Genomic DNA, 24,875 nt, shown 5'->3' on the forward strand with positions numbered 1-24,875 from the left:
AACAAATATATGAAAAAAGCAGACATTCAGGAGTCAATGGGATTGTCTCCTGAATGGCAAACAGTGGCTGCTTAGCCACCATGGATTGCATTTCAGACTATACAAGTCTGAACTTAGACCAAATTCTTACTCTCCCCAACAGCAGTCTGCAGTCTCCTTCTGGAAATCAAAGCGATCTCCAGAGAGTGCTGCAGTTGTAAACATTGGACTTAATTAACACCCTTCCAACATGGGATTCTTACAGAGAAGATGTTAATTAACTAAAATTAGTATTTTCTTATATTACAAAATCTTAATCTGGTCAAACTGCTAACTCTGATCTGTTCAAATACGGCACACATTTTAACCAAGATCTCCTGTATTTTGGTTTCCTCAGATTAGTTAACTCAGTGATGTCATCCAACATTGGGCTTTAGCTGCCAGCTGAATACGGATCACAGGAGTGCAGAACTAAGCTTTGGCCTTACTTCTTTAGAGCAGTGTTTTTCAACCTTTTGTTATTTTAGGCACCCATAGAATTGTGCACAATCCTGGGGCACACGAGTCTGAGGGCTTATTCTGTCAGGAACCATGAATCAGACTGAGACAGAAGTACAGTTAAATCACACTTGTTTAATAATAAAATAAAAAGGTAAACAGGGCAAGCGTAGTCAAAACATAGCCAGAGTTCAGTAACCAGATCAGGTAGTCGACCAAGCCAATGTCCAAGAGCCAGCGATAAAGGTAGTAGTACAGCAAGCAGGAACTGTAGCCAGAGGGAACGTAGTCAAGCAGGTCTTCAACAGGAACGCAGGAGCCCAGCCCTGACACATTCACACCAGTTTTTTGCATCTTCCTTCACGTTTCACTTTTTAATGAGCGCAACCATACACATATTTTCTAGATGTATGGGGTGCATTAGGAATTAATGGCACTCATGCACAACTGCAAAAGGCAACACGTCTTTTCTGCTGTACAGGAAAACATGCAATTTGGCATGTGTTACCGCACTGCATTGCACTAAAAAGTTCAGTGATTTTGGTTGTAACTCTACTCTCCCCAAATTCCTCCTTCTAGCGTAAACCCCTCGCCGATCTCCCTTTGAGCACAACACCCCCAACTTTCTCCTCCTAGCACATCCCCCCAATCACCTCTCTGAGCACAACCCTCCCAAATTCCCTTTCCTGTCACAAACCCCCCTAAACCCCCCTCTCTGAGCACAAACCCCCCAAATTCCCTCTTTGAACAGAACCTCCCAAATTTCTCATCATGCCACAAACCCCCCAAGTCACCCCTTCTAACACAAACTCACTGCTCCCAAATCCTCACACCTAGTACAAAGCCCGCTCTCAACACCCCCCCCCAGCACAACCCCCCCAAATACCCTGCACCCCCTCCTAGATTTTTTCTGCCTCCCTGCTATTATGTGTACTATTGCAGGCAAAACAGAAAGTTCTGCGTGCCACCCCACATGTCCTTAGCAACATCTTTGGTTGGTAGGACACGGGCGAGCAGCTTTCTGTTTTGCTGTCGATAATACGCATGGCAGCATAGAGGAGGAGAGAGCCGGGAGGGGTGCGGGTGTGCTCTCTCTCCCCTTTGTGCATGGGAGATTACCCAGGGTTGCACTTAGACTGGGATGTTGCCACCGCACCCCTGAGGATTCTTTCCTTTAACACTGCTCTAGAGAGGTTAATGTCAAGATCCACCCACATTCCTGGACCAGCAGCTGGCTCAGCCTTTCAGCACATCGCTGAGAGCCTGAGCCAGCTGTTCTCGTCCCCTCTACAACCCGGTGCTCCAGTTAGCGCTGGAGGGGCAGAGCAGAGACTGACAGCCACCCGCTGTACAAAACTATAAATGCTGAACTTTAGGCTCTGAAACCCTACAGATCCAGCTCTAGAGCAGTGATGAGTGAGTGAGTGAAAAACGTATATAGCGCAACACATGCAAACTGAATCGCCTCTGGGCACTGTATCCATTCTGTGAGTGAAAACCCCTTGGCCTCAGAAGAGATGGGTTTTAATCTTTCTCCTGAAGGCCAAGTGGTCCGACTCCATTCGCGTGGTGGCAGGCAGAGCGTTCTCTGGACTGCAAACCTTCGATCTCCCTTGGACTTGTATCTGGCTTTGGGTATCTGGACAAGGTTTTGATTGGTGGATCGTAGAATACGATTGGGGTTGTAAGCTTTTATTTTTTCACATAGGTATTTGGGGGCTGTTTCCATGAATGCACTTATGCATTAGACAGAGTGCCTTGAAAGCGATCCTATTTTTTACTGGCAGCCAGTGAAGGGATCTCAGTGAAGGTGAGATTGATTCCCATGGTTTTTTGCCAGTCACTAGTCGAGCGGCCGTATTTTGAACGACTTGCAGACGAGCGATTTGGTATCTGGGGAGTCCGAGATAGAGGGCGTTTGCATAGACCAGTCTGGAATTGATAATTGTTCCCACCACGACTGCATCGTCTTCTTTCGGAATAAAGGGAGTGAGTCTGCGTAGTAGGCGCAGCAGATGGTGCGATCCGCTGACTACTGACCCTATTTGTGCATCCATTGTCATGTTTGTGTCAAAGATGACTCCGAGACTTTTGACTTTGGCGCTAGGGGTGATGGATTGACCCAGAGTGGGCGAAGGTGTCCATATTGTTGTGGGATGATTTTTGCGGTTCGCGTGAAACAGAAGAAGTTCTGTTTTTGAACCGTTGAGTTTAAGATAACTCTTTGTCATCCAGTTTTCTATTAAAGAAAGGCATTTCTCTAGTCCAAGAAAATGATCCTTTTTGTTGCATATGTGAAAATACAATTGTGTATCATCTGCATAAGAGTGATAAAGTAACTTCTGGTTACTAATGATTTCAAAAAGAGGGCAGAGATAAATATTAAACAGAACTGGCGACAAAGGGGATCCCTGAGGGACTCCACATGATACCGTCCGTTTTTCAGAAGTGAAATGCCCCAATTTCACTATTTGTGATTGGTTTTCCAAGAAGGAGGAGAACCAAGCTAAATCACCTTCCGTGACTCTGGCTACTTCAGCTAGCCGAGTCAGAAGTAGTCCATGGTCTACAGTGTCGAAGGCAGCCCTTAGGTCCAACAGTACCAGGAGACAAGATTCTCCTTCGTCTGCGGCCTCTAGAGCGTCATCCCATATTTTGAGTAGCGCTGTTTCTGTTCCGTCACCATGACGAAAAACCCGATTGAAACGTGTCGAGTAATTTATGGGTGTCTAAATGATGTTGTAGCTGTTGTACAACTTCTTTCTCCATTACCTTGGAGAAGACATTTAGGCCTGTTATGGGTCGACGGTCGTTAGGATCTTTGGGGTCGAGGGTGTTTTTTTTTAGAATCGGTTTTATTATACCTTGTTTCAGCAAGGTGGGCACCTTGCCCTCCTTGAATGATTGGTTTAAGAGCTGCGAGATAGCTGGTGCCAAAATATCGGCACACTCTTTCAGCAGTTTTTTGGGGATGATATCATTGGGCGCTGTGCTATTTCGCAGAGTACCGATGATATTTTTAGTGACCTCGATGGAAATGGGTTTTAGAGAGAATTTCGTTGATTGTGATGGTTTTGAGTGGGTGTTTGGTTTGAGTTTTGGGGATGGGTTGATGAGGGGTCTATTTTGCTGAATGCTTACACGGATTCCTTAAATTTTATTAATGAAATAATCCGATAATTCATTGCAAAATTCTTGTGAGTTGGAATCGGGGGCCTCTAAACAAGCTGTGTTCATCGTCTGAGTAACCACCTTGAAGAGTTTGCGGGTGCGGTTTTGGGCATTTGTGATGATGTTGGAGATATGATTTTTTTTGGCCATAAAGATTTCTTTGTGATATTTCTTGGTGATTCTCTTATAAGTGGAGTGGTTTGCCTCCGAAGAGCTTCTTTTCCAAGCAGCTTCTGCTCTTCTACGCTCTTGCTTTAGCAACAACAGCTGGTCATTAAACCAGCTGGCGTTTTTTTTCCGGATGCAAGTTTTGCGTTTTGGTGCTACTAAGTCGGCTGACTGTAGTAGAGCTTTGTTGATGACGTAGAGCGTTTCTGTGGCTGTTTTCTGTTGTTGGATTGTTTTTATTTTGTTCCCTAGTGTTGTTTTGAAGAGTTCCGAATGGAGCTTCTTCTAAAATCTGGTCCAGTGAGTTGTCACCGGTTTTATCATATTTTTTGAGGGGGCGTTTTTGGTAATTATGAATTTAATCGCATGGTGATCTGTCCATGGTTGCGGCTCATTTTCCAAGACGTCTATTTCCACATCTTGTTTGAAAATGAGATCGAGCATATGACCTGAGGTATGAGTGAGTGATGATAGTGGGTTGCTCACTCTCCTTCTTGTCCATTCACAAAGTGGAGGAAGATAAACCTTCAGCTAAAAGGAAAGCAGATGATGAAGACAAAGCAAAAAAGAAACACAAGAAATATGTAATTAGTGATGAAGAGGACAAGGATTAGGATTTGTGATATGTGTATATACTTTTATGTGATATGTGATATGTGTATATATTTTTGGATTTGTCAATGATGTAACAGTCTATTTTTTTGTGGATCCCATTAAATAAACAAGTACATTGACAACAATTCATACCCAGTGGCGCCCCGTCAGAGAGGGCACATGGGTGCCACATCCCCTATACATGCATCTGGCCCCCTAATCTAAATATCAGTGACCCCGGACCAATGATTCCAATGGGAGGCATTTTTTTTTTTAAGCACCTGATTACAGCCAGAGGCTCTGATAGGCTTCAGAAAGGGGTGAGCTTGGAGCGCATAGCGAATGAATCATCACACTAAAGTTCCTCCTTGCTAATCAGGAGGCAGGTCTGTGAGACCTGTTTCCTGATTGGCCAAAGCATCAAGCGATCCTATTGGATGCCTAGCCGCTTTGGTGGAAGACACGCGGCGGTGGAAGCTGGAGAATCTCACTCCAGGAGAACAGATCACAGCCCCACTACATGAGGGGGTAAGTGCTGGACCGCCTGCAGGGGTTATTCAGTGCCGTGCCATGCCTCTGGGGGGTGTTTTTTGTCTGCCGCCCCCCCAAAGAAGAAACCACCAGCTTCCACTGTTCATACCTCAAGTGATATAAAGTTTGGGGGTAAAAGTACCATTTCAGTCTTTGCAGATGACACCAAGCTATGCAGTGGAATAACGTCCTTACAGGATGTCTCCAATTTCAAGCCAACCTCAATGCACTGTTTAATTGGGCAACTATGTGGCAAATGAGGTTTAGTGATGATAAATGTAAAGTTATGCACTTGGGGACTAAGAATATGCATGCATCATACATACTAGGGGGAGTACAACAGGGGGAATCAATGGTGGAGAAGGATCTGGGTGTTCTGGTAAATCAGAAGCTTAATTATAGCATGCAATGCCAAGCGGTGGTTTCCAAAGTGAGCAAAATCCTTTCTTGTATTAAAACACATGGGGCCAGATTCAGGTACAATTGCGCCCGTGTAACGTAAGCCGTTTACGTTACACCGCCGCAAGTTTTCAGTTTTAGTGCCCGATCCACAAAGCACTTACCTGGAAACTTGCGGCGGTGTATCGTAAATACGTCCGGAGCAAGGCGGTCCAAATCGAATGGGCGGGTAACATTTAAATTAAGTGCGCTCCCGCGCCGGACCTACTGCGCATGCTCCGTTTCAAAATTCCCGCCGTGCTTTGCGCGAACTGACGTCATTTTTGCGATCGGCGATGTGCGTAGCATACTTCCGTATTCCCGGACGTGTTACGCAAACGACGTGAAATTTTACATTTCGACGCGGGAACAACGGCCATACTTTAGTCAACAATACGTTTGCTGTCTAAAGTTAAGGCACCCAAAACGACGACTAACTTTGCGACGGGAAACTAGACTAGCGGCGACGTAGCGAACGTGAAAAACTTCTAATTTGCATACCCAACGCTGGTTTACGACGCAAAGTCCCCCCAGCGGCGGCCGCGGTACTGCATCCTAAGATCCGACAGTGTAAAACAATTACACCTGTTGGATCTTAGGGATATCTATGCGTAACTGGTTCTATGAATCAGTCACATAGATACTCTGAGAGATACGACAGAGTATCTGAGATACTCCGTCGTATCTCCTTTGTGAATCTGGGCCATGGACTCCAGAGAGAGAGAGAGAGATATAATTTTGCCTCTGTACAAATATTTAGTAAGACCTCATCTGGAATATGCAGTTCAGTTTTGGGCACCAGTTCTCAAAAAGGATATCGGGGAACTGGAGAAAGTGCAGAAAAGGGCAAGATTAGTAGAGATTTAGAGGAACTGAATTTATTCTCTCTTGAGAAGAGGAGATTAAGGGGGATATGATCAACATGTATGAATACATAAGTGGTCCATATAGTGAATTTGGTGCTGAGTTATTTATCTTAAGGGTATCACAGAAGACAAGGGAGCACTTTTTTAAAAAGGAAAAAAGGAAAAGAGATTTATTCTTTAAATACGGAAAGGCTTCTTCTTTTTCTTCTATTGGTTCTGTCCGGCTCAGTAGATTGCTTTAAAAAAAGCCTGGATTCTTTCCTAAATGTATATAATATAACTGGATACTAATATTTATAGGCAAAATTGATCCAGGGAATATCCGATTGCCCCCTGAGGAATCAGGGAGGAATTTGTTCCTCCGCTGGGGCAGCTTTGCTGGGGTTTTTTTGCCTTCATTATTTATTTTTTCCTTTTATTGGTTGAACTGGGTGGTGTCTTTTTTCAACCAGACTATGTAACTATGTAAATAGATGAGGTGAAGAGCAGGCAAGCTACCCAATATACAGTGAAAATGTGAAATAGACTTGCAAAGGAGCTAGTTTTAGCCAACTCAGTAGATTGCTTCTAAGAAGGCACTGGATATGTTTCCAAATACACAAAATATAAGCGACTATTAATATTTATAAGAAATAACACTGCAGATTGTTGATCCAGGGAGTATCAATTGCCTTAGGGGTTTAGGGTTCTGAGCGTGCAGGTTTTCTTTTTATTTATTTTTGTCTTTTTTGATTGAACTTGATGGACGTGTCTTTTTTTCTGCTCGACTATGTAACTATTTATCCTGAGGATATGGTTTTGCCGGGATCTTTATGCTTTCTTTAGTTTGTCTATTGAGAAATTCTACACTTGTACATGTCAGCAACACATTATAAAATGCATGTGTTAGTGCGCATTGCTGCAATACACCTGCTCTAATGCAGTGCCATTCATTGTGAATGATACCTCAAAGCACAATACATGCAGATCGCAATGTACCACGCACCACAGTGCACCACAAAGCGCAAAACCTGTGTTGTGGTTTAAAAAAGGATCATGCATGTTTTTTTACACCCTTTGTGCATGTTTGCATTTCATTCATAATGCATGGGCTGCCTTAATGCACAAAGTTAATGTATAGTATGGATTGCTTTAATATGAATCAGCCCTTAACTTAGAGAAAGAGCAAAAGCAACAGGTTTGGAAGGGGTGCCCGACTTTGAAAATTCGTTGCTCCCCGGCCATAGGTCCCCCGGACAACAAACTTTGCACACCTGTAGAGGAAGAGTTGAGCTATATGTGTGGTGCCAAGTTTGGGTCCAGGGAACCTACGACCGGCTGGTACCGGGTCCCCAAAGTCCAGGGGGGTCAGGCGCAAAAAGGTGATTTGAGTATAAGCCGAGGGGGGCATTTTCAGCACCCAAAAATTTGCTGAAAAACTTGGCTTATTCTCGAGTATATACGGTATATTATTCGAAAACCTCAGTGACATCTTCATCTTCACGGGGTCATCTTCACGGGGTCATCTTCGACTTCACGGGGTCATCTCCATCTTGACAATGGATGCACAAATAGGGTCAGTAGTCAGCGGATCTCACCATCCACTGCGCCTACTACGTAGACTTATTCCATTTATTCCTAAAGAAGACATAGCAGTCGTGGTGGGAACAATTGTGAACTCCAGACTTGACTATGCCAATGCCCTCTATCTCGGACTCCCAAATCGCCCGTCTGCAAGTCGTTCAAAATACGGCCACCAGACTTGTGACTGGGAAAAAACCCTGGGAATCAATCTCACCTTTGCTGAGAACCCTTCATTGGTTGCCAGTAAAAGACAGAATTGCTTTTAAAGCACTCTGACGCATAGGTGTATCCAGGGGAAGGCCCCCCAATATCTATGCGAAAAAATAAAAGCTCACAACTCCAATCGCGTTCTGCGATCCACCAACCAAAATCTGCTCCAAATACCCAAAGCCAGATACAAGTCCAAAGGTGAAAGAAGATTTGCGGTCCAAGGTCCTAGACTATGGAACGCTTTACCAACCAGCATTCGGTTGGAGGAAAACCACTTGGCCTTCAGAAGAAAGATCAAAACTCATCTCTTTTTGATGTAAAAGGAGACAGGAACAACGATCGCCCAGAGGCGATTTAGTTTGCATGTGCTGCGCTATATAAGTTTTTCACTCACTCACTCACTCACTCACTTACTCACATAGTTACACTGCTGTCTAGTACATTTCTGTTATATTGTAAAATGACAAGTATATCTAAAATAATTAAATCTGTTTTAGGTGGATTCTAGCAGGGATTTTATAACTTGTTTCATTGGTCTTGGCATAAAAGAAAGTAGATTTGTCACCCATTATAGCAGGAGCATCAATACAGGAATATATACATAAGCAGAAATGAAATACACTAAATGGACATCCCTTTAATTGATAGCATGCAAATACATTTTTGGGCTTCCAATAGGGTTGCCTTGCCACCTGTTTGGGATTAACACAGACAGTTTGGATTTGGAATCATGCATCTGGGTTTGAGACAGCCTGAAACCCAGACACATTATTAAGACCGGACTATGGCTTCCCAGCAGGTTTGCTGGTTGCAGTTGTCTAAACCTAGAGTGTCTGCTACACTCTGTCACGCTGCCCAAAGTCAGCAATAACAACTCCCCCTCCCCCCCCCCACACACACACAGACCTTCAGAGTACTCAGTGTTCCCTCTTAAATCAGAACATCCCTTGTTCCTGAAGCATCCCTTATATCAGAGTCTGCAGCCCCCCCCCCCCCCTTACAATGTAAGGGAACTCTGCAGATTCAGATGTAAAAGGGGAACTCTGTGGACTCTGATGTAAAGGGGGACTCTTATGATTAACGTCATATGATTAGAAATGTTATTTAATTTCAAAATATACTATATGTACAGTTTATTCTATAAAAAAAAAAATGCTGTGTGCCGCTAAAGTGTTCAGGGTTGACTTGAAGAAAAAGTGGCAACTTTAGCTTCCAACCATGTGGCATTTTGTGGAAACTCATTTCATGTTCCAGTTTGAATGGACCCCTGTGCACAAAGCTAGGTCAATAATTCTTTTTTGAGTTCAAGGTGGTTCTAAAGCCTACATTTTTTTCACTCCAGTGCATTCCTTGAATTAAGTTACAAAATGTTTAGGCATTGTTGAGCCCTTCATTAGATCCAACTCTGTGAACATCTGCAGTTCTCCTCTCCACTCACTTCCAAGCATAGGGCTGTGGAGAGGGAAGAGAGCCGCTGGTTCAGGCTCTTAGCAGTGTGGTGAGAGACTGGGCCAACTGCCGGTCAGGCATCTGGGTGGATCCAGACATTATTGTCAGGACCACTGCAGGGTTTGTGCCGGCTCTGTAATGTCAATTGACAGCAGACTTTATGCCGTGTGCATAAATAAGTGTAGCTTTGGACATACTTCTATTTTAAACGGGGCCAGGATGGGCAGAATGGGGGTGGGGGGAGGTGGGGGGATGCCCCAGGCATGGTGGTGTCATGTGGGGGGACTGCCCCGAGCATGGTGGTGTCATGTGGGGGGATGCCCTGGGCGTGGTGGTGTCATGTGGTGGGGCTTTCCCCAAGCTTGGTGGTGGGGAAGGTGGGGGGCTGCCCCAGGTGTGGTGGTGTCATGTGGTGGGCAGGTGGGAGGCTGCCCCGGGCGTGGTTGTGTCATGTGGGGGGGGAGTGGGGAGTTCTAAAGCTAAAGGTTGACAGGAGTAGCAACAGCAGCATCACTACTCCTGTTCTCTTAGCCATGGAAGTAACATGCCAAATCTGGAGAAAAGGAGAGCCAGGAGGATGTGTGGATTGTGTTCCCTCCAGCTCTTCCCTCCTGCCACTGCAGCACTCCTCTATTAGGACTACCAGATCAGGAATGTGCTGGGTTTTGCTTACCCATCCCCTATCTCCTCCCTATACTGCTCCTGTTTTGGCAGCACAAAATGTGAGTAGGGGGCAGGTAAGCAAACCCTACAAAGTCCCAATCTAAGAGCCAGTAGTGTCCTCGACTTCCCAATCCCATTCCCCTACAGCAGCCATCATTTCTTCCACTGGCTGCCTGTCAAAAGTGTTAAAAGTCAAAGATAAAGGAAGCTTCCCTTGGGCTCCTCCTCAACTCTAATGTGTCAAAATGACGAGGAGCCTGGGAAGAAGGACATCCCACGCGCTGCATCTAAAGTCTGTGTGTATGAAGAAGGGGGAAGAGGGAATTGTACTGGGGACACAATTGAGGGGGAAGGGGGCAGAGTAATAAACATTTATGCTGGCAATTAGTATTAGTACAGGGAGGGGGGGAGGAAAAAATTGATTAGTGCTAGAAAGGATGATTTTTTTTGGGGGGGGGGGGGATTTGTGGATTTGTGGTAGGAAGGGAGATTGGATGCTATTTGTGCTGCAAGAGGGGATTTGGAGGCCTGGGGTCATTTGGGGAATTTGTGCTGGGAGCGAGGAAGAGTATTTGTGCTAAGAGGGGAACTATGTGGGTGTTTGTGCTAAGAGAGGAAATGTTTTTGGGGAGAGAGAATTAATGCTAGGAGGGGAATTTAATGTGTGAGAATTTATACCAGCAGTGGTGATCTGTGTGATAGGTGGGGGATAGGTACCATCATCCTATAATTACACAATGAGAGAAACGGATGGGTTAACAGGGGCTACTCCAAAGTATTGCCCTATAACGCCTTTGGTGTTTGAATGACTATCTCGGTACCCAGAAATTGATAAAAGTTATACATTTCTTAAGAAAAAATACATAAAATACCAAGACAACAAGACAATAATAGAATTGTTGTAAGTAGTTGCGTTACAATAACACTTAACAAGCATAGAACCCAACTGGTAGGTGGGAACACAGAGATGTAGGTATAGACGTGGTCCTCTACATGTTTCGCGACTTTTGATCGCTTCTTCAGGAGGATTCAACCAAAACATCTAGAAAGAGATACAGTCTCATGGGTATGATATTGAGAAACAGGTGAAAAACATCATTGTAGTGAAGCTACCAGTAAACCTTTAATTTTGGAGTATTTAGAAAGCCAGCGTAACTCACCAGTGGAAGCCCATAGGGGCATCAGACGGCATTAGAAACACCCTAGATGTGTGTTCCCCCTTGGGGGCGGACACAGAAGACTGTAAGTGGGGAGGAGGGGGGGGATTTGTGCTCAGAAGAGGAATAGAGGAATTTGGAGGGAAAGGATTTGTGCAAGGAGGGTAGATTGGGGATTTGTGCTAGAAGAGGGAATTTTGGTGAGATTTAGTGGATTTGTGCTAGTGAGGAAATTTGAGGGGTAGAGGATTTGAGCTAAGAGGGGTCATTTTAGGGGAGAGGATTTGAGTTGGGAGCTTATAGTTTTGTGCAAAAAGCTCATACCAGTTTTGTGGTCAGGTGTTCACAATCTTTTGGCCATATACAGTAGTGCATATTAGGGGTCTCCAAACTTTCTAAACAAAGGGCCAGGTTATTGCCCTTCAGATGTTAGGGGGGCCGGACTGTGGTCAGCAAGGGTGGAAATGTTGCTGCCTTCAGCAGGATTAAATGTCATCACATTTGGTATTAAAGGGAGGGATGGTGCCCCATTGTTGGCATTGTAGCGCCCCCCCCCCTTTAAAATTAGTGGGGCGTTACGCTAAAGTTAGTGGGGAATGGGAGATTTCACTTTCTCCCATTCACTAATTGTTAGTTTGGGCTGTGGCCAGTTTAGAACTGCCTCCTGGGTCAGTCTGTGTGTCCAGGGGTGCGCTACCACCCCCGGGCGACAGTTGGCGCTATAGGGGTTCTGACAGAACCATCCTTCCCCAGCTGCCAATCAGAGGAGTTTGCCTCTTTGGGCATGCTGGCGGGGGGGTATATCTGGAGCACCGGACATTTTTCTTGGTTAGTCTGCGGGGCCCGAGATCCAAATTCGGCATCCACCTTCAGGGTGCGCGCATCCGTGGGCCCCATCCTCATGGCCTGCCCGGTGGAGGCTGTGCACCTTGCGGAGCCTCCTTTTGATAAAGAGAGGGACCCCAGCGCCTTGCTGGGTTCCAGATCCTAAGCTGGAGGCTGAAGGGTGGGGGATTGGCTCGGGAGAACCTGAGTGCAGAGGTTGTCTGCGAGGCCTGGACGAACCACCAGGGATCCGATCACCACGCTACATGACAGGTACCTTATATTTGCTGTCAGTGGGTGATCCTACAGAATAAGACTTACTGAGGAGATTCGCTATCCTTATACTCCGATTATACTAAGAAAATTGACTACGCCTGTGGCAGAGGCATTGTTTCCTCCCAGTGATCTGATTATTGCAAGTACCCTTTGGCTGCCAGGTCCGAGTTAATTGCCTGTCCAAAGGGCACTAACCCACCCTGGCGAGGGTGGCGACATGTTGAATTATCTGTGCCGAGCGCAGGCTTGCTCTCTATGCTTTTTGATATCCAAGGCCTGATGCTACAAGTTCTTCCTACTCATCAACCTCTTTCTCTACTGTGTGTCCTGTTGATGTTGGCCTTGTTGGCCTTGGAATAAAGCATTGGAAAATCACGCTACCGGCTGGACACTTGTTCTTTCATCCACACTCACAAGTATCACCCCTAGACAGAAGAACTTGGTAACTTAGTACGCCGATCCCAAATCAACCAGCGGCTCCTTCGGGGGTGAGCGCTACAGTATTATTGGGACGAATAAGGCCCCATTGTTCGCGTCAGAGGCAGAAATGGTGCCCCATTGTTGATGTAAGTTGGTAGAAAAGTGTTTCATATCAGTGGGAGGAATAATGCCCCAAGGGTCAGATAAAGGCAAGCAAAGAGCCACATCCAGCCTCTGGGCTGCAGTTTGGAGACCCCTGGTGTATATTGAGGAGAACCACGTGAGATATTACTCATAATAAAGTCAATCACAGCTTTGGAGTGTTGTTAGGCAATTTGCCCCAGATGGAGAATCCAAACCTGTAACAGTTTTGGAGTTTTCGGTTTTTGAGTTGCCAGGAAGATCGTTTTATTGTCGCACTTTATTTCAGACAAACTATAGTACTTGAATTTTGGCAGCACATGAAGTATTCCCACTGTGAAGAATCCCACAACCAGTGACAAGTCTAGTGGAGCATTGTAAATTCAATCTCGTCACACGCTGGAAAGCCGTTTGCTGTTTATTGGGATTTTCAGTCCTTTAAATCGGTTTCATTTGCTTGGTTTTCATCTTAACAAATGTCCCATGACGAAAAAAGTCCAAAGGAATTGTCTTCTGTTGCTACAGTATGTGTTTAGTCTTCCTATCTGTTCTGCTATCTGCACCATATAGTGGATTTTTATTACTCGTATCGATCTGTTGAATCTGTCGTTCTCATATATTCTGAGTGCTGATACATCCTGCATCACAGCACATTGTATTTACAGGCTAAATGACGCTGTGAGCTTCACAACAAATTCCTGGTTACTCAGATAGCTTGTCATGCTGTAGAGGTTGGAAATTATTTTTTGCTGTCTATAAACTGTAAATATACAACTCCTGCCGTGCATCATCAGCAAACAGTATTTGTAGTCATGCAGTAACTGGAGGTCTGTTTTTTGAGTAAAAAGTAAAAAAAATGTAACACTATAACCTACATTTTTAAAGCTGAACTCCAGGCAAACTCCTGAATATATACACTATATTGTGAAAAATATTGGGATGCCTGCCTTTACACGCACATGAACTTTAATGGCATCCCAGTCTTAGTCCGTAGGGTTCAATATTGAATTGGCCCACCCTTTGCAGCTATAACAGCTTCAACTCTTCTGGGAAGGCTGTCCACAAGGCTTAGGAGTGTGTCTATGGGAATGTTTGACCATTCTTCCAGAAGCACATTTGTGAGGCCAGGCACTGATACTGGAAGAAGGCGTGGCTCACAGTCTCTGCTCTAATTCATCCCAACTGTGTTTTATCAGGTTGAAGTCAGGACTCTGTTCAGGCTAGTCAAGATTCTTTACCCCAAACTCACTCTTCCATATCTTTATGGACCTTGCTTTGTGCACTGGTGCACAGTCATGTTGGAACAGGAAGGGGCCATCCCCAAAACGTTCCCACAAAGTTGGGAGCATGAAATTGTCCAAAATGTTTTGGTATGCTGACCCCTTAAAGTTATATTTACTGGAACTAAGGGGCCAAGCCCAACCCCTGAAAAGCAACCCCACACCATAATCCCCCCTCCACCAAATGATTTGGACCAGTGCACAAAGCAAGGTCCATAAAGACACGGATGAGCAAGTTTGGGGTGGAGGAACCTGACTACTGGCCTGCACCTCAACCTGATAGAACACCTTTGGGATGAATTAGAGTGGAGACTGCAAGCCAAGCCTTCTCGCCCAACATCAGTGCCTGACCTTGCAAATACGCTTCTGGAAGAATGGTCAAACATTCCCATAGGCACATGAATAACAAAAGATAAAAAAGACTAAGGAGCTACACCTTCATTGTTAGGTATTAATAATTACTTCCAATTAAACCTAAACCAAGTAGCAGCCATCTCAAATCAAGGAGACAGTAACCTCCCTAGATTAGAGCAGCATATAATTTAAGAGGGCTAAAGATCCTTAAGATAAATCATCAAGGAGAGTTGATTGTTATTGAAAAACTACCAAAAATGTATTAATTAAGCATGTAAAAGACAAAAACCTTCACCATTGCATAATTAAAAATGACAATGTTGTCAACTCAGACAGCAGCTGCATCAGTCATGCTTCCATCCTCACACATACACACTTGCAAGTTCAATTCCCTATACAGGGGAGTAGAGCAAAGTAGTGAGTAGGTGTAGTAATGGAACTTCAATTCACAGGTGGTGATAACAGAGTATGAGGCTGGGTTCACACTACTACACTACTTTCATCCTACTTTGCTCTGCTACATTGGTCCTACATTTATCCTACTTTGGTCCTACATCCATCCTACTTTCATGAACAGGATACTACTTTGGTCCGACTTCAATGATATTCAATGGGCCTGAAGTAGGATCAATGTAGGACCAAAAGTAGTACAGGGAGCATTTTCAAAGTTGGACCGACTTGTGTAGGACGCTACAAGACGCTCTCATAGGAAAACATTGAACACAGAGCAAAGTAGGATGAAAGTAGTGTAGTAGTGTGAACCCAGCCTGAGGCTGGGTTCACACTACTACACTACTTTCATCCTACTTTGCTCTGCTACATTGGTCCTACATTTATCCTACATTGGTCCTACATCCATCCTACTTTCATGAACAGGATACAACTTTGGTCCGACTTCAATGATATTCAATGGGTTGAAGTAGGATCAATGTAGGACCAAAGTAGTACAGGGAGCATTTTCAAAGTCGGACCGACTTGTGTAGGACCAGTTAAGACGGCTCTCATAGGGAAACATTGATTTTCACACGTCATGCTACATGAGGCTCCCAATGTAGGACCGTTTGTCGGACAAGTGTGAACCCAGCCTCAGGCTGGGTTCACACTACTACACTACTTTCATCCTACTTTGCTCTGCTACATTGGTCCTACATTTATCCTACATTGGTCCTACATCCATCCTACTTTCATGAACAGGATACTACTTTGGTCCGACTTCAATGATATTCAATGGGCCTGAAGTAGGATCAATGTAGGACCAAAAGTAGTACAGGGAGCATTTTCAAAGTCGGACCAACTTGTGTAGGACGCTACAAGACGCTCTCATAGGGAAACATTGAACACAGAGCAAAGTAGGATGAAAGTAGTGTAGTAGTGTGAACCCAGCCTTAAAGTAGAAAGCCAGTCCCAGGATTCCCATATAAACCCCAAATATAGCTATACAGGGTGGATGAGTAATGGAAAGGATCCCACACTCATTCAGAGCTCAGAGGTGCTGTTAAATCCTTTGGCCGGGCAGCAGTAAAGTTCCGTGTAAATAGCAGTTCCCTCTGTATAACAAAGAGCAGCAGCCAAGTTGGTGGAGAGGAGAGCCGACAGGCAGTGGATTTAATGTGGGTATGAATGGTGTGTAGTTAGGAAAAGTGTTGCCAAGAAGATTAACACAGGAAAGTAGAGGTGTACTGTATCTCCAATTCAAAAGATCTCACCCATCCACAACGGCATCAGAGGATCCACTGGACAATTCCGGGATCAACTTCCATGGCACTTCCATGTCTGTGTACACACTCCTTGTCTCTTGGTGGATTGGATCCTAGCTAAGTAGCTGGGGTGGTAATGCAAGACTTTTTTTGGCTTCTGTCTGATTAAGGGCATCACAGTCCCAATGATAATGATGTCACGCGTTTCACTTGACACACAAGTTTCCTCGGAGCAAAATGATTACGATAATGTAATGATTACAGCAGAGCATTCATTTGTGCCTTTATAGCTTCCTGGAGTTCAGCTTTCAGGTTACAACAGTGCTGAAGGGCAGTCACTGTGTGGGAATCCTTGGATGCTGGTCTGTGCTGTAAATGGGGTTTTAACTTCTTGCCATACCAATATTAAAGCCCAAACACTCTGTCCTTTGCCTACCCCCCGCCACCCCTCCTGCACTTAGCTTAAAAAATGTAAACCATAATTCTAAATGTTTTCCATACAGTCACATGACAAGGCCTGTCACTTTTTGTCAAGAATTGAGTGGTGGGTGGGCTTCAGCACTGCATAGAATGGTGCTCAGACATCACCAGGTTGTGGTATGTGAATGCCTTTAAATGCAATCTTACATAGCCAGCTCAGGCTCAGGGTCCCTGATGACACTGCGCTCTGGGGGTTGATGCCCAGTACAGGGACAGGAGGAGATGGTTGGAGAGAGCAGCTCTGATGTAGTGATTTTACAAGTTTCCTTTCTTTTAATCACAGCAGCCCAAATAGGGATACATTAAAAAAAAAACATTGGACATTGGAACTACAGCTCACATATACTTACTTCCACTTCAGTGGTACAATTTCGTGAGCTCCTTCATTGGTGTCAAAAACTTCCCCCTGAGTTCTTCTGGATGGAAGGTCTTGATTGGCCAACTGGGATGACCTAACTCCTTCTGATGCTCATGGGATCTCACTCATTTTGGCACCAAGGTGGGCCCAGAATGTACACATATGAAGCTCATTGTACACTCTAAAGAAGATGGTGAACAGGCAGGTAATTCTGCTTTAATGGTTTTCCAAAACATATACATTCAAGGCATGCCAAAAATGATAACTGTCATTGTTTCTTGAGCTCTCAACCAAACGGTCAAACAATCAAATGACTGGTGTCATAACTAGTCACCTGTGCAGCACCATGGCCACTGCAGATCAAACAGAGACTCAGGCCCCGTACACACGACCAGTTTCCTCGGCAGAATTCAGCTTCCGACCGAGTTTCTGGCTGAATTCTGCCGAGAAACCCGGCCGTGTGTACACTTTCGGCCGAGGAAGCCGACGAGGAGCTCGGCGAGGAAATAGAGAACATGTTCTCTATTTCCTCGTTGTTCTATGGGAGCTCTCGTCCCGCCGAGCTCCTCGGCGGCTTCAGGGCTGAACTGGCCGAGGAACTCGATGTGTTTGGCACGTCGAGTTCCTCGGCCGTGTGTACGAGGCTTAAGATGGCATCTTCCTTGGCTGTTTAGGACAGGAGGGTTTAGTTCGACTTTAATCCCTGCCCCTCCTGTTGGTAAACCCCACCTCTTATCACTCAACTGTCCAATGGCTAAGCCACATAGACAGAAGAGGCTCTTGCATTTGATGGTGGAGTGGCATTTTGTGTGATGTGGCATAATGATGGGAGGGGTGGTAAAAATAATCTTAATTTGGAAAGAAGTTGAGTCCCTATGTACAGCCTGGGCCAGGAATACAAGGGGTTTGATGTGGACGGAGAGATTACTAACAGATACCACAAAGTGTCTGCACTTCAGTTCAGTAGTTACCGTAGGCTAATTTTAGGTCAGGTTAGGATCATGTTAAGCTATTATCTCAATATGTTACTTACCATACCTGTTCCACACTGACTCATGTTACCAGTATACTAATTTTATAATTTTTTTCCAGCTGGTCAGCTTCATAGCATTTAAAGTGATCTTATGCATTTTTTTTCAGGAGCTAAAGGATAAAATGAAACAGCTGTTACCTCTGATCCCTGTTCTTGACCAGTACAAGTCAGACACCAAGATGATTGTCCAGTTAAAAGAGGAGGTGAGGAACCTCTCCAATGTTCTTCTACTGATCCAAGAGGAGATGGGGGCTTATGACTACGAAGAACTGCAACAACGAGTCATGATTCTGGAGGCCCGCTTACATGCCTGCATGCAGAAGTTGGGTATGTATAATTGCTATATCACTTACAGGTTCGTTGCTATGAGTAGGCATTCTACATTAAAATAACCCCCAAAAATAACAATAAAATGTTTGTACTGTATAAATATTTAACGTTTTACTTTTTCACTTTTTGCTTCAGTTTACCACTGAAGTCCTAAAAATAAATATGCAATCAGACACACATTGTAATAACAACTTCTACTTCTATCGGTCTAACAGTTTTTGCAGCACTTTGCAACACTTTCCTGTTAAATCAGCTGTGCAAGGTGTGATGTAACATCGATGTCAGACTCCTGCACTTATCACCAACTCGTGGCAAAGGGCTGGCCAATCTCACACCCCACGCGTAACAATGCCACTCTCAGCTGCGCCCTCCACAAAGATTTTTCAGCTCTCAGAAACCACAATCTAGGTGTCAGCAGCCTGATGCTGCGTACACACGATCATTTTTTGGCATGAAAGAAACGACGTTTTCAGCATCTCGAAAAAACGTTGTTTTTTCAAACTTTATCATTAAAACGACATTGCCCACACATGATCGTTTTTAAAAAATGCTCTAGCAAAGCGCGGTGACGTACAACACATACGACGGCACTATGAAGGGGAAGTTCCTTGCGGATGACGCCACCCTTGGGGCTGCTTTAGCTGATTTTGTGTTAGTAAAAGACGATTCACGCTTTTCTGTCTGTTACAGCGTGATGAATGTGCTTACTCCATTACGAACGGTAGTTTTACCAGAACGAGCATGTGCGGGTTTTTAACGTCGTTTTAGCCCCCACACGATAATTTTTTACAACCCGAAAAACGACATTGTTTAAAACGTTGTTAAAAAATGCAGCATGTTCGAAAAAAAAAATTTGTTGTTTTTCAGAACCCGAAAAATTATGTGAAGCCCACACACGATCATTTTAAATGACGTTTTTTAAAAACGTCGTTTTTTTTCATGCCGAAAAATTATCGTGTGTACGCGGCATGAGAGCGATTGTCACTGGGTTAAGTTAATTAAGCAATTAACCCTTTAACTGCCACCACTGACTTTTACAGAAGAGTCGGAACTTCCCCAATTTTAGCAATAACAATTATGAAAAGTAAACGTCCGTACACACACTGTCACAACAGACAGATATAGTCAGAGATTTATCATATACAGTGGCGCTCTTCAAGAGACAGGGATTATTTTAGTTTGCATTAAATGCTTTAGAGACAATTTTATTTTTATTTTTATTTTAAATTGTATTTTTTTTTTTTTTTATAATTCAGAAGAATACATATCAAACAGTATTTTGAAATATCAATTAGAAAAATAAGCAGTTGAAAAATATAAAACAGTGGCATTAAACGCATTATAAACAAAAAAATTGTTAAAATAATTAAAATGATTAAAAATTATAAAAAAAACAGATAAGAATCAGTGTAGGTTGATCATCAAAAAGAAAAAGCTACCATACAATAAGAGGCTATGTCCATCATTAAAGGGATGAGAGTTGGATAGGTAACAGAAGGTGGGGTCAAGGAGGTTAAAAGAGGGGAGAAGATGGTAATAAGTGGCATACAAAAACCATTACAAAACCAAAGAGGGAGTTGGGGGTAAAACCTTCACGAATTAAATAAAGACAAATGCAGGGTGTTAGTAGAAATATCAATGAGAAGAGCTGTATATAGAGCGGTCCCAGGAAACCCAAATCTTGTCAAATCTATCCTTTAGATAAAATATTTACAGAAAAAAGGGTGTTACGAAGAAATAAACAGACACTAAAACAGAGAAATAAAAAAAGAGTTGAAAAGGGTGAATACTTGCAAATCTTGGTTTCAGCTGAGTCCAGCGAATAAGCAACAATGGTACAGTGGCCCTCATGATTCCTGTTAGGTGTTCCTTGGTTTGATGTTAACGAGAACTGGTAAACTGTCCTGGCATTCCCCTTTTTCTCTGGGATCAAAGGGGTGTTGATAGTGGCCAATTGACCAATTAAGCGTCTAAGGAGTGGCCATCATGTTTATGACTGTATCATGGCCCTCCCTTACACATAGTTTTATACTAATATTGATATCTTCTAATATGTACAGGTTGAATTCTAGAAACTGATAGATTATTGTTCACTATTCATTTTTATGTCGGGTGATACCAAACACAGAGTATATCAGAGGGGCCTGTCACCCAGGAGGTAGGAGACTGCTATCTCCCCTTCTGTATGCTCTAGCTTAATTGAGTATAATTTCAATTTGTTCGGTTTGATATTCCCTTTCCAATATATACTTAATACTAATGTGTCATGGTGTTGTCTGGTTTTATAAATTGTGTGTGGATTTTGTTAAATTGTAAATTGGACAGGGGGGTCTCTGAGAGGTCGCTTAAAGCTTGGCTTCTTTTTACGATTTCATTAGGCCTAGGTAGACATTTTTTTTTTCTTTTCCACAAAAGATTTTTATTAGGAAAAAAGTAATTATACATATACATGTGTACATAAATGCATATTTAGCATAACATGACAAATCTTCTGCTAATGTGAACATGACAGAATATCTTATAAGGTAACGTAAGTTGTTACGACATCAGTAAACATGTGTATTAGAACCGTGCGGTACTGCACATATCACCAGATAAATTCTATAAGCCTAAAAACCACTTATGGATAACCGACATTCTTGTGACTCAAGAACGGTGCCTAAATGGAATCAAGGAGCAATGAGAATAATTGCAATGCCCCGGAGGCCAATATCAACAGGCCTAACCGCAGTCGTAACTGGAACCTTAGGCTTGATGTCCCTAAAGTAGGGAAGACAAAAAGGTGTATAAGGTGTGGAACCCGGGAAAATTTGGTTGGTTATATCGCCATGGGGGCACAGGGCCCTAGGTGGGGGGGAAAGGAAAAAGACAAGAAGGAAAAAAAAAGGGGGGTCCAGGTCATAAGGGTCCCTTAACCGGATAGTCACTTGCTAACAAGGGAAGAAGGACTTGTAATATTCCAAATTCCTGAAATGTGACCAGCAGGCCCAGGTCGTTGTGAATTTCTGTATACGGTCTTGGGCAGTATGAATTAATTAGGCATAAGTAGACATTTTATGGCATTCTATGTATTCCTAATGGATTTGATTGCCCTACAAACAATGGGTGACAGAACTGAAGGATTCTGTTATAGTTTTACGATAGGTCACTTGCAATCCCCTCTGGACAGTGATAAGCTGTAGGAGATGATTGCTAGCAGAGTCTGCCAGATCTCCAGCCTCATTGGAGATAACAGGTCATTTGAAATGTGAGCTAAATTAAAAGGTTATGGAGGTGCATTCCTAGGTATTTGCTGCTGCAATATGTAACTGTTGTACAAACCCGTCAAGACCGACCTATGATCCTTGAACAACATGGCCTCCAGACACAGCTTTTAGTGTGCCCAGTACGTGATATCATTACACAAGGCATCTATACAGCACTGTGTAGTCAAGTACACACTAGGTTTAAAACTAATAATTAGCAGTCAATAATAGAGGTGGTCTTAAACTGTGGTCCCCAACCTTTTTGGCATTAGGGGCCGGTTTTGTGGTTTCGGGATAATTCAAGCACATTACATTTATTGTGCACTTTATTTCTATTAGTATTACATTATAATATATAATGAAATAATTATACAACACACCATAATACAGAACCAGTGGGAGCCCTGAGCTTGTTTTCCCTCAACTAGACGGTCCCATCTGGGGGGTGATGGGATGCACCAGATGCAGCTTTACAGCTAAAGCTGGCGTCTGCTCCCCTCGCGTCCGTGCATGCCGCTGTTCAGCCCGCCAACACAGTTACAGGGTTTGGTATACACAAGCTTTACATCTGCTGCATGTCTTGCTACTATTTTTCCCCTTCCTGGTTGGCTCTCATCGGAGACTGTGAAGTTACATTGGGATTCTACATACTGTTTGCCACAAACTCCAGATGTAAGAATGCTGATTTTATTAAATGATTTACTTCACAGTCTAACTTGACCATCTGTGTCATGAATATCGGTGCCATAAGTCCTTTGGGTTGTCATCCTAACCAACAATAAATTTATAATACTCATAAATCTTGAAGCATATCCATTTCTCCATCTTATCTCAGAAAGAGATTCTTTAACTACTTCACCTCCGGAGGATTTACCCCCTTCCTGACCAGGCCATTTTTTGCGATACGGCACTGCATTACTTTAACTGACAATGGCGCGGTCGTGCAATGCTGTACCCAAACAAAATTTACGTCCTTTTTCCCCACAAATAGAGCTTTCTTTTGGTGGTATTTGATCACCTTTTTTTTTTGTGCGCTATAAACAAAAAAAGATTGAAAATTTTGAAAAAAAAAAACAATATTTTTTACTTTATGCTCTAAATCATATTCAATAAAAATTGAATTTCTTCATCAATTTAGGCCAATTTGTATTCTGCTACATATTTTTTTTTAAATCCAAATTAGCGTATATTTATTGGTTTATGCAAAAGTTATAGGCCCAGATTCACGTAGGAGATACGACGGTGTATCTCCAGATACGCCGTCGTATCTTTGAGTCTGAGGCGTCGTATCTTGGCGCCTGATTCAAAGAATCAGATACGCCAACATTTCTCTAAGATACGACCAGCGTAAGTCTCCTACGCCGTCGTATCTTAACTGCATATTTACGCTAACCGATTTAAGCCTAGAAATATGTAAATCAGCTAGATACACCTATTCACGAACGTACGCCCGGCCGATGCAGTACAGATACGCTGTTTACGTTAGGCTTTTTCCGGCGTAAAGTTACCCCTGCTCTATGTGGCGTAGATGAGGCGTACCAATGTTAGGTATAGACGTCGGAACAGCGTCAAATTTTTCACGTTTTACGTCATTTGCGTAAGTCGTTCGCGAATAGGGCTGGGCGTCATTTACGCTCACGTCGAAAGCATTGGCTTTTTGCGGGTTAATTTGGAGCATTCGCACTGGGATAGTTTCACGGACGGCGCATGCGCCGTTCGTAAAAAGCGTCATTTATGTGGGGTCACAATAAATTTACATAACACACGCCCACATCTTCCACATTTGAATTAGGCGGGCTTACGCCGGCCTATTTACGTTATGCCGCCGCAACTTTGCTTTGTGAATACTGCACTTGCCTGTCAAAGTTGCGGAGGCGTAACGTAAATAGGATACGTTACGCCCGCACAAAGATGCGCTCTCATATGTGAAACCGGGCCATAGTGTCTACAAACTATGGGATATATTTATGGAATTTTTATAATTTTTTTTACTAGTAATGGCAGCTATCAGCAACTTATAGTGGCATTGCTTTATTGAAATTGTAGTCACCGCTCCAGATGGGTATGTGGATAAATCCGTAACCTCTCAGAGAAACCCAGGTGCCGGCAAGCACTAACCAATAGTGTGAAACAAGGTTTCTTCAGAGTGCGGCTGTCCAAACATTCTTTTCTACATTTGGCATTGCTTTATTGCCTCAGACAAGTCGGACACCTAATTTACACTTTTAATACTTTTGGGATCCAGTGACACTAATACAGTGATTAGTGCTAAAAATAGTCACTGTACTAATAACACTGTCTGGGAAGGGTTTAACATCACGGGCAATCAAAGGGTTTACTGTGTAACTAAAATGTGTTTTCTAACTGTGGAGGAGGTGCTTTTACTAGTGGAAGGCATGGATTAGTGTTTCTGCTTTACAGGAACACAGGATCCGTGCCTTCTGTACTGACAGAATGGTAATCTGCCTTATTTACATAGGCAGACTGCCATTCTGCTTGTGTACAGAACGATTAGTGGGTGTCAGCGGTCATCGGGTCTGCAGGACCTGCCGTGTAGAATCACAGGGCACCCTGTAGCAGTAAATGTGCTGTAGGGCAGTCAGCAAGCGATTAAAATGCACAGACAATGTGAATTTCAATTTTTAGCACATTCACTTCTTAAAAAGAGTGTAAATCGAATTCTTAATTTTATATATATTTCTATAAATATTGTATATTTACTTTTCATTTTGGATAAAGTAAGGGGGGTTTTAAAACCCCAGTCAGTTTTTTTTTCTTTTGCCGTGTCCCATTGTGTAGATTTACCTTCACTTTCTGTCCCATACCCAAAACAGGAAATTAAAAGAAATCGCTGCAAATTAAGGGAATCCTTTGGGGCCCCCAAGGTCCCCAGAACTAGTTTTCCAACCCAAAATTCTGGATTTTTTTTACATTCACTTATAATGATAATGGTAAACAGGACAAATAGAGAAGGAGAATCTCCCTAATGGGGTACAGACAACAATAAAAACCTGGCAAGTGGTTCTAATCCCTCTCCACTCATTCTAAAACTAACAGGACTGGCTGATATTCGATCAATCTATGGCTATTCCTGCTTGATAGAGCAACTTTATATAAATCCTGTATAATAAATTCTAACAATCATATTT

General features: G+C 43.4%; 1 protein-coding gene across 1 annotated transcript in view; it reads left to right on the top strand.

Annotated features, from left to right (window-relative positions):
* OLFM2 (olfactomedin 2) overlaps positions 1 to 24,875 on the top strand; it is a 246,011-nt gene that overhangs the window by 152,470 nt on the left and 68,666 nt on the right. The window contains exon 4 of the mRNA XM_040346385.1: positions 18,259 to 18,478. Within this exon, the coding sequence (XP_040202319.1) occupies positions 18,259 to 18,478 (220 nt within the window). The remainder of the gene's footprint in view (positions 1 to 18,258; positions 18,479 to 24,875) is intronic.

Source organism: Rana temporaria, chromosome 3 (genome assembly GCF_905171775.1).
Source record: "Rana temporaria chromosome 3, aRanTem1.1, whole genome shotgun sequence".
NCBI classification, from domain to species: Eukaryota; Metazoa; Chordata; class Amphibia; order Anura; family Ranidae; genus Rana; species Rana temporaria.